The sequence below is a fragment of the Emys orbicularis genome, chromosome 10 (assembly GCF_028017835.1).
Source record: "Emys orbicularis isolate rEmyOrb1 chromosome 10, rEmyOrb1.hap1, whole genome shotgun sequence".
NCBI lineage: Eukaryota > Metazoa > Chordata > Testudines > Emydidae > Emys > Emys orbicularis.
Window position 1 is genome coordinate 65009800 of NC_088692.1, and position 10902 is coordinate 65020701.

Consider the following 10902-nt stretch of genomic DNA (forward strand, 5'->3'; position numbering starts at 1 on the left):
CAACTCCGGTTAGACCCCCACCCAATAACCGCATTCACCCAGCCCCTCCGGGATGGGCCCCACCACAGCCTCCCCGCCCCCGGCATCGGAACCAGCCTCAGGGGCCTCCCCTAGCAGCCAGCACCCCAAATTTCCCTCACGCCTCACCCCAGCTGAACCGCAGCCCGCGCCTCGCCGGGCCCCGCCGCCGCAGCCCGCCGCCATTTTGTCCCTGCTGAGGGGCCGCTGAGTAGCGTCGCTGTCACTAGGCAACCGGACCCACCCCGCGCGGGAAGGGGCGTTAAATCGTCGCGTGTCGGGGCCTGGCGAGAGGGGCTGGGCGGCCTGACCGTTCCACATCGCAGGAGGGCGGGTCCGTGGAGCTCATCCTCACTCCGTGGGGTTGGTTCCTGGCGCCTACCGGGGGAGGAGGGGTTAATTCTTGGATGTCTTCCCCCGCCCCCCCGGTGGAAGGGTTTGGTTCCGGGCTCTGCTCCTTAGGAGGGCAGTGGGGTGCCCTTGTGACCCCACCCGTGAACCCAACTGCCACCATCTCCGACATGGGCAGCTGGGCAGATTTTGTCTTTTCCCTTTTCCAGGTGCTTGGCGTGGAGGCCCGAATACAGTCTGGTGCCAGCTCTCACTGCCCCTCCTAGCAACCCCTCCTCCAGGAGCACAGCCCTGCTGGGCTAGGTGCTGGATGGACACAAATAGCCCATCAAGCGATCCCTGCCCAGAATGCTTCCAGTCTGGTTGTCAGGATGTGACCAGCGTCCAAATGCAATGATGGGGAGGGGGGGAGATCAGGTGCTAAAATGAACAGAATTTAGGGGGGAAAGTGATGGCTTGTCACTTGCCTCACTGCTGCCAGCTGGTAGTGATTTGGCAGGGACAGGTGTTAAGGATGCTAGGATGAATTTAGAAATTTTGACAAGGAGTTTTTCCCATGTGTGAGGGGTGACATAGGAGAAAATGTGGAGATGGATGAGGAAGAAGTGGAAGGCAGGAAATTAAGGCTGACATGAGTGGCAGAGCAAAGGCGCAGGGGTCAATGGTTTGCAATGTTAAGAATTGATGCAACAAGGCTAAATGGTGAAGAACCTTAAAGACAAAGCTAAGGGGCTTGTGTCTGATGTGAAGGAGAGGGAGTTAGCAAAGAGACTCAGAAAGGCTGAGAATGGAGTAAAGGCCCCTGGATGAGGCCATGAAGAGGTCACTCAAGACCTTAGTGCAGTTTTGATGCTGGATATGTGATTAGGATGAATGAAATTTTTAATGAAAATCAGGGACATCTGTCTTGGGTAGTGCATGGTTTCAGTGGGAGTCATGGAAGTGCACATAGGCCTACACTACAGACTTCTGCCACCATACATCAGTCAGGGGGGTGAAGAAGTGTGATCCATGACTGACATAGCTGTGCCATCAAAAGACACTAGTATAGATGCAGTTATAATGGCAAAACTGCACTTTTACCAGTATAGCCTGTTGTACACATAGGGGTTGGTTTAACTAAACCAAAGTGCACTTTGCCAGCATAACTGTATCCACACTAGGAGAGGGTCTTTGCCAGTATAGTATACTGTATTCCTATACCAGTAATTGGTTCCTAGTTTCAGAGTAGCAGCCGTGTTAGTCTGTATCCGCAAAAAGAACAGGAGTACTTGTGGCACCTTAGAGACTAACAAATTTATTAGAGCATAAGCTTTCGTGGGCTACAACCCACTTCTTCGGATGCATATAGAGTGAAACATATATTGAGGAGATATATATATACACACATACAGAGAGCATGAACAGGTGGGAGTTGTCTTACCAACTCTGAGAGGCCAATTAAGTAAGAGAAAAAAAACTTCTGAAGTGATAATCAAGATAGCTCAGTACAGACAGTTTGATAAGAAGCAAGTGTGAAAATACTTACAAGGGGAGATAGATTCAATGTTTGTAATGGCTCAGCCATTCCCAGTCCTTATTTAATCCTGAGTTGATTGTGTCTAGTTTGCATATCAATTCCAGCTCAGCAGTCTCTCGTTGGAGTCTGTTTTTGAAGTTTTTCTGTTTTAAGATAGCCACCCGCAGGTCTGTCATAGAATGGCCAGACAGGTTAAAGTGTTCTCCCACTGGTTTTTGAGTATTATGATTCCTGATGTCAGATTTGTGTCCATTAATTCTTTTGCGTAGAGACTGTCCGGTTTGGCCAATGTACATGGCAGAGGGGCATTGCTGGCACATGATGGCATATATCACATTGGTAGATGTGCAGGTGAACGAGCCCCTGATGGTATGGCTGATGTGATTAGGCCCTATGATGATGTCACTTGAATAGATATGTGGACAGAGTTGGCATCGGGCTTTGTTACAAGGATAGGTTCCTGGGTCAGTGTTTTTGTTCAGTGATGTGTGGTTGCTGGTGAGTATTTGCTTTAGGTTGGGGGGTTGTCTGTAAGCGAGGACAGGTCTGTCTCCCAAGATCTGTGAGAGTAAAGGATCATCTTTCAGGATAGGTTGTAGATCTCTGATGATGCGCTGGAGAGGTTTTAGTTGGGGGCTGAAGGTGACAGCTAGTGGTGTTCTGTTATTTTCTTTGTTGGCCCTGTCTTGTAGGAGGTGACTTCTGGGTACTCGTCTGGCTCTGTCAATCTGTTTTTTTACTTCAGCAGGTGGGTATTGTAGTTTTAAGAATGCTTGATAGAGATCTTGTAGGTGCTTGTCTACTGTATAGACATAGCCATATACTTTTTTTTTTTAAAAGCTGGAGGCAAGATAGGAGTGTGGGCTAATGCCTATTGTGTCCCTTCCCCCTTCCTGACATTTGAAGGATATGAACTACAGTAAATGGTGAAATGGACAAAAACTTTTGTGTCCTCTGCCCTTTCTACTGTTTTCTCCTATTTCTAGTTCCTCGACTCTATTTTGTACTAGTTCCTGAAAGTTCTGCTCAGCTATTTATCACAGCTTTTCCAGTCCTACCTTGTTTTCTGCTTTTCTCCTCTGTCATCTTCCTCTGCCTGGGTATTCTGTTCTCAATTCTGTTCTATACTTTTATCTTTTTTCCTACATTGTCCTCTGCTTTGTTTTTGAATTTCCCCATTCTTTCTACCTCATTCTCTCTCACCCACACACTGATTGTGAAAGAGAGAGACAGTGAAAAATCAATCATCCGCTTATTCATTCATTCCTTCTTTCACATATCATTCATTCTCCCACTCATGTTCATTCATTGATTCTTTGCCACATCCTTACATTCACTCATTCATCCTTTCACATATCATTCATTCTCCCACTCACACACTCATTCATTGAGTCTCTTCCTCTTCCTTATAGTCACTCCATTTTTCACTTTCACACACACTTCCATTGAGTTGTGAGGAGGAGCCAGAAAAGCAATAGATTGGGGAACAGCCAAGCCTGAAGGTGGGGATCAGGTAGAGGAGGAGCTGCCAGGGATGCAGATTTTGGTGGAAGAGTAGCCACCACAGTGAAGGGCTGAGGACTAAGTAGAGTAAGAGCTGCTAGTGGGTAGTTTGGAGAGGGGCATGTGGAGAAGTATGGGGTAGAGGTTTGAGGGCCATGGAGAAAATTAGCTGGTAGAGGGTGGTGCTGAGTGGATAAAGTTCTGGGGAAAAGGTTAGGAAGGAGCCTTTGGAGTGAAGGATTATTACTCCTGAGGGAATTCTGCACCAAAAAATTAAAAATTCTGCACATAAAATTTTGAAGTTCTATAAAAATCTGCTTATTTTATTTGTCTAAATAACAATATAATCTCCCCAGTTTCAATTATTTTGGTAATTTATTTCAAAATACCTGGCAGCAAGTATTTCTGTATATACAGACAAAAAAGATTCAAGATATGTTTTTTTGACAAATAGATTCCTTACTTGGCATATTAATACAGAACTTTGAGTCATAATTCATTTAAACTACAATACAGAAACATATTTCCCACACCCCTCAGAAGCAGTGCAAAGGCTTGGGGTAGTCGGGGTAATGGAGGAGCTGAGGGAGAAAGAAGTAATTGCTGGGAAGGATCCTGGGAGCAAACCTGGGGGTTGTTGGGTGTGGGTGAGAGAAGTATGGAACAGGTTTTTTCTTGGGGGCAGGAATTGTTAGGGAGTTGGGGAGGCTTCCTCATGCAGACCCTGGCTGACCCCTAGACTCTCCTATTCAGTTAGGCACATCTTCCTCTGTCATAGTATCGTAGAAAGTTAGGGTGGAAGAGACCTCCAGATGTGGCCTCACCAGTGCCGAATAGAGGGGAATAATCACTTCCCTTGATCTGTTGGCAATGCTCCTACTAATGCAGCCTAATATGCCATTAGCCTTCTTGGCAACAAGGGCACACTGTTGACTCATATCCAGCTTCTCGTCCACTGTAATCCCCAAGTCCTTTTCTGCAGAACTCCTGCTTAGCTAGTCGGACCCCAGCCTGTAGTAGTGCCTGGGATTCTTCTGTCCCGAGTGCAGGACTCTGCACTTGTCCATGTTGAACCTCATCAGATTTCTTTTATCCCAATCCTCCAATTTGTCTAAGTCACTCTGGACCCTATCCCTACCCTCCAGTGTATCTACCTGTTCCCCAAGCTTAGTGTCATCCATGAACTTGCTGAGGGTGCAATCCATCCCAGCATCCAGATAATTAATGAAGATGTTGAACAAAATCGGCCCCAAGACAGACCCGTGGGGCACTCTGCTTGATACTGGCTGCCAACTAGACATCAAGTCGATCACTACCTTTTGAGCCCGACGATCTAGCCAGCTTTCTATCCACCTTATAGTCCAGTCATCCAATCCATACTTTTTTAACTTGCTGGCAAGAATACTGTGGGAGACCGTATCAAAAGCTTTGCTAAAGTCAAGCCATATCAAGTCCAGTGCTTTCCCCAGATCCACAGGGCCAGTTATCTCATCATAGAAGGTAATCAGGTTGGTCAGGCATTACTTGCCCTTGGTGAATCCATGTTGACTGTTCCTGATCACCTTCCTCTCCTCCAAGTGTTTCAAAATGGAGCACCTGCTCCATGATTTTTCCAGAGACTGAGGTGAGGCTGACTGGTCTGTAGTTCCCCGTGTGACGTTGCACTCTATGATTTTTATGAAAATATGCTAATGAGTGTGAATATAATGTAACTGGAATATGCTTCATGCAAAAGGTCTCATAAGGTATCATTACAAAGCTTATAATCTACTGAGTGTGTTCATCTTATTTGTATGAATGTATCATTCTTGTATCTGAAACTAAAAATATGAAATATAACTCTGAGGGCCTATTGTAATTATGCAAAGTGTGGGCCATTAATGGTGGTTTGGAATCTTGATGGCTCCCATTAACCAGGACAATTGTCTGTAGATGGCTGTGTTATACTTGTAAGTCTTCCTGTATACATGTGTGCTGGTAAGTGGGTAATTAAGTCTTACAGTGACATGTGATCATGTCACCTGAACTGGAATCCATCTTTAACCTGTTGCTTTTCCATTTAGAAGGGGGGGGACCCAAAGAGACAAAAGATTCCTGCCTTGTGCCAAAGCTATATAAAGGGGTGGAAGGGGTGGAACAGAACAAAAGGCATGGCCATCATGAGAAATCCCCTAGCTACCACCTGAGCTGGAACAAGGGCCATACCAGGGGAAAGGATTGTGCCCAGACTAGGAAGGCGTCCAGTCTGTGAAAGAAACTTATTGAAACTTCTCTGAGGGTGAGATTTTATCTGTATTCAGTTTTATTACTGTACTAGGCTTAGACTTGCGTGTTTTATTTTATTTTGCTTGGTAATTCACGTTGTTCTGTCTGTCACTACTTGGAACCACTTAAATCCTACTTTCTCTATTTAATAAAATCACTTTTTACTTATTAATTAACCCAGAATATGTATTAATACCTGGGGGGGCAAACAGCTGTGCATATCTCTCTATCAGTGTTATAGAGGGTGAACAATTTATGAGTTTACCCTGTATAAGCTTTATACAGGGTAAAATGGATTTATTTGGGGTTTAGACTCCATTGGGAGTTGCACATCTGAGTGTTAAAGACAGGAACACTTCTTAAGTTGCTTTCAGTTAAGTCTGCAGCTTTGGGGCACATGGTTCAGACCCTGGGTCTGTGTTGGAGCAGACTGGCGTGTCTGGCTCAACAAGAAAGGGTGCTGGAGTCCCAAGCTGGCAGGGAAAGCAAGGGCAGAAGTAATCTTGGCACATCAGTTGGCAGCCCCAACGGGGTTTCTGTGATCCAACTTGTCACACCCCGAAGTTTCCTTCTTCCCTTTTTTAAAAATGGGCATTATGTTTGCTTTTTTCCAGTCGTCCAGGACCTCCACCAATCGCCACGAGTTTTCAATCACATCAGCCAACTCCCTCAAAACACTCGGATGCATTAGATCCGGCTCCATGGACTTGTGCATGTCCAGCTTTTCTAAATAGTCCTTAACCTGTTTTTTCACCACTGAGGGCTTCTCACCTCCTCCCCATACTGTGATGCCCAGTGCAGGAGTCTGGGAGCTGACCATGTCTGTGAAGACCAAGGCAAAAAAAGCATTGATTACTTCAGCTTTTTCCATATCATCTGTCACTAGGTTGCCTCCCCCATTCAGTAAGGGTCCCACACTTTCCCTGATTTTCTTGTTGCTAACATACCTGTAGAAACCCTTCTTGTTACCCTTCACATCCCTTGCTAGCTGCAACTCCAATTGGGAGTCAAAGTCTGCTTTTCTGAAGTCCAGGGTCCATATTCTGCTGCTCTCCATTCTTCTTTTTGTCAGGATCCTGAACTCGATCATCTCATGGTCATTGCTGCCCAGGTTGCCATCCACTTCTACTTCCCCTACCAATTCCTCCCTGTTTGTGAGCAGCAGGTCAAGAGGAGCACAGTCCCTAGTTGGTTCTTCCAGGACTTACACCAGGAAGTTGTCCCCAACACTCTCCAAAAACTTCCTGGATTGTCTGTGCTCTGCTGTATTGCTCTCACAGCACTTGTCAGGGTGATTGAAGTCCCCCATGAGAACCAGGACCTGTGATGTGGAAACTTCTGTTAGTTGTCCGAAGAAAGCCTCGTCTACCTCATCCGCATGGTGTGGTGGTCTATAGCAGATGCCCACCACGACATCACCCTTGTTGCTCTCGCCTCTAAACTTAACCCAAAGACTCTCAACAGGCTTTTCTCCAGTTTCATATTGGAGCTCTGAGCAATCATACTGCTCCCTTACATACAGTGCAACTCCTCCATCTTTTCTGCCCCACCTGTCCTTCCTGAACAGTTTATACCCATGCACGACAGTGCTCCAGTCATGTGAGTTACCCCACCAAGTCTCTGTTATTCCAATCACATTATAGTTCCTTGACTGTGCCAGGACTTCCAATTCTTCCTGCTTGTTTCCCAGGCTTCTTGTGTTCGTGTACAGGCACCTAAGATAACTAGCCGATTGCCCTACTTTGTTAATATGAATCAGGAGGCCTCCTCTGTTGCACCCTCCTCCTTGTGTTTCCTCCCGGTATTCCACTTCTCCACTTACCTCCGGGCTTAGGTCACCATGTGGCCCTACACCTCCACTCCCATTCAGCCCCTGGCTCAGTGCTAACACCCCACTAGCCCTTCTGAACCCCAATCTATGTGACCCCTCAGCAGCCCCATGTGCCCCGCTCTGTCCGTCCCCCCATATCCTTTGCCTCCTCACCTGGTGCTGCATGCAGGGCGCTATGAGGAATGCAGTCTCTGACCCCTTCCTCTCCACAGCTGGCTGCTTTGGCTGTGAGCTGGCTCCCCTCTTTTCTGGTGCCATAGCATTCCCTGGTGGGTGAAGGGTGTAATTGCAGCGCCTCCCCAGGCAGAATGTATTATTCTGTGAGGAACATGAATTCTGCTACTTGCAGAGTGGTGCAGAATTCCCTCAGGAGTAGACTATGAAGAAAGCAGAAGGAATGAACCACTCCAGGGGTTTGGAGGAGGCAGAGAGAGTGAGCCATTGAAGAATAGTGTGGCCTTTATGATTCTTCATCTACAAACTATGCAAGAACAGTGTTTTGTCCAAAAGTAATATGGTTGTAGCCATCAGCCATGAACTTCTTAAAGAACTCATAATAAAAAAAGGAAGAGACATTGATGGTATTGCCATCTCTGTACATACAATGGCTTTTCAAGGTTTAAGATGTCCACAATTATAGGTTGCACACTTGTTTGAGCCCCTAAAGACAATAATTTTACAAAATGGGTACAAAGGAAAAAAGGGAGGCTGGTAGCACTACACAAGTAGAATTAAGGATGTTTGGGTGACTTTAACTGGGCCTTTTCATACTCTTGAATGCTTCTTGTTGATTCCTTTCATTCAACTCATTGTACTATATATACGTGTACTGGACCATGCAGGTTATATAAAGACTTTAATTGAAGGCTTTATACAATAGACATTGGAGCTATGAGGACCCTAAGCACGAGGGCAATGTGGATTTCGTAAAGTGCACATCTGGAGACTTTCTCCAAAGGTGCTCAGCTCCATTGGAGAAGAAGGGGGAAAATGTTTGGAGGAGAGGCAAGTTTGAAGATTAGACATGTGAGATCATGGGGCAAAAGTGGATGAAGGGGGAAGGGTCAAACAAGGTTATAGCAGAAGGCGCAGAAGTAGATGGATCATGGACATGGAAACTAAAGTTGCCTAGGATTAAAGTTGGGTATTGAGATGAAAGGAAGAAAAAGAACCAGTCATTTAGGTTGACAAAGGGTGCGGGGAGGAGTATGGTCATCCCAAGTAGTTAGTAGATTGTAGCCATTTGTTGGCAGAGGAACAGAACAGAAGCATACAGTAGGCTTCAAAAAAAGAGAAGGGGAACTTGACACGACCAATTAATTCAAGCTGGTGGAATGAGAGAGGGAGAGGGTGTTGATAGAACCTAAGTAAATGGACAGAGGGAAACAGATGATAAGAATGAAGAGATTAATTCAGTAAGAGATTAAAAGATCATGGTCAAGGTCAAGTTTTTAGAGCTGGAATAGAAATTCCTAGAGGAGTAGGAGGGAAGTGGGGGTGACGGAATCCAAGGGATGGGGAGAAGGTTGGCAGACTACAGCCCAAAGAAGGACCACGCTCAAATAAAATAATACTTCTTTTGTCTTTTTTACAAGAAAAACTATCATTTATTTCTACAGTATTGAAATATTTCTTAGGAAATTATTATTTCAAAGGCTTATACAGGTCTAGATATATGGTGATGGGATGTTAGAAATTCCAAAGAAAGATGAAGTTAGCTAGGTCTGGTAACATCTCACTCAAGGTTAGGTGCTGAGGCAACAGTGTCAGCAGGGGTTATGTATATGTGCTGTATGAAGAGATTGGAGTCCTTGGTGCTTTATCTATCCTTTAGCTGACTGATAATGAGCAAAAATGGGTAATTACTCTATTCAATCATAAATGATTTAAAAAAATATTCTCACTGTTCCTTTTGTTTAGAGAATAACTTTCAATAAATGAAATATATATAGTGCTGTAGATTCTACATTCTTGTTATACTCTAAATAAATCATGCTGTGGACCTTATAAGGATTTGTTCAGTAATGTTTCGGGCAGGCTTAGAATACAGCCACCAATGTTTTGAGATAATGTGATAGGATGAAAGTGTTTAAATACATATTTCTAAGTGAACTTTAATGGTATTTGTCTGGAGACATGTAGAAAACAGAAATAGGAGATTGTGTTAAATTCTTGATCCGTTATACCATTAAGGCTTTGTCACTTTTAATATGACCTGAAATGACCTTAACAGTTGTGGTTGAGTGAGTCTATAATACATAGTTGGTAACTGGGTAAAAAATAGGCTTACATTAAAGCCAACAGCCAATAGCAAGATACACAGGAAACTAAGGCAATTCATCCCAATATTTATCTTCATGAAAGAAGCATTTAAAATAATAGACCTTGCCAGCTCAAGACTTACCTAACATTTGTTAGCAGACTCCCATTTCCATTCAAGAATTTAAAAAAAAAAACCCAACCGGCTCAAATATCAAACATTTGTAAAATAGAAATATTTGTGTATTTAAAAAGGAATTGTTACTTTAAATCCAAGTGCTATATATTCTAGAGTTTGTTCTAAGCCATAAAAATAGATCTGGATTTCAAACAGCTCAGTCTGTGAATGTTCTGATCCAGGGTTTTGGTTTGGGTCCATCTCTACAATCTTCCTTCCATTAGTTTATCCCATAGTCATTACTTTGCAGTTTCGGTATGTTCTGATTATTGTTTTGTCTCTCTTGCGGGAGAGAAGAACCTCAAATTAAATGGCTCTAACAAAAAGGAATAAGTTCCAAATTGTATAGTTCCCATCATGTGTTCTGTTCTTGCAGAGAAGGAGAATGTAATTATATATGTAAAGGACAACAAAAATAACCACAACCAATATAGCCAACAGGGGATGTTCTGGTCAGAAAAGTGTGCAAACAGGACATGGTATTATTATAGTTTCCTGTAGAAGACACCTGAGTGTAAGCATACATTTGTCTCTGATTAGTCTGAAAAACATACTTTGGTGACATGTTATGATGCTTATTTTCCTGTTCCTTTTGCAAGCATGGTATTTGAATGGTTTCTTCACAAAGATATGCAGACCCTGAGATTCACATATTAAGTCAGTCTTTGTACATTTTTAAAAACTAATTTGTTGTATAATGTATTTTCCATTAGCAGAATGTCCATCAGATGTGAAAGCCGTATGCAGTGGACAGAGTTTTGGCTTTTCAGTTTGAAGTGTGGTTCTTCTCTGAAAAGTAATTGTAAAGATGATATAGAACACCAGAATATTTAATGAATTCTCGTGACTTCCTAAGTAAATATATGCAGTTAAAAATGGTAAAACTCATCTTAGAATCTCAAAATCAAATTGGGTTCCCTCTGACCTATCACCAATCGCTAGAGATGAAACTAACCTAATGCTCTGATTCAACAAAAT

The 10902-nt window shown here is 43.8% G+C and overlaps 1 protein-coding gene across 1 annotated transcript in view; it reads right to left on the reverse strand.

Annotated features, from left to right (window-relative positions):
- Positions 1-367, reverse strand: part of TEX9 (testis expressed 9) — a 41025-nt gene extending 40658 nt beyond the window's left edge. The window contains 3 exon segments of the mRNA XM_065412661.1: positions 148-266; positions 269-314; positions 317-367. Coding sequence (XP_065268733.1) covers positions 148-266; positions 269-314; positions 317-367 — 216 coding nt within the window.
- Between the last annotated feature and the right edge of the window lie 10535 nt (positions 368-10902).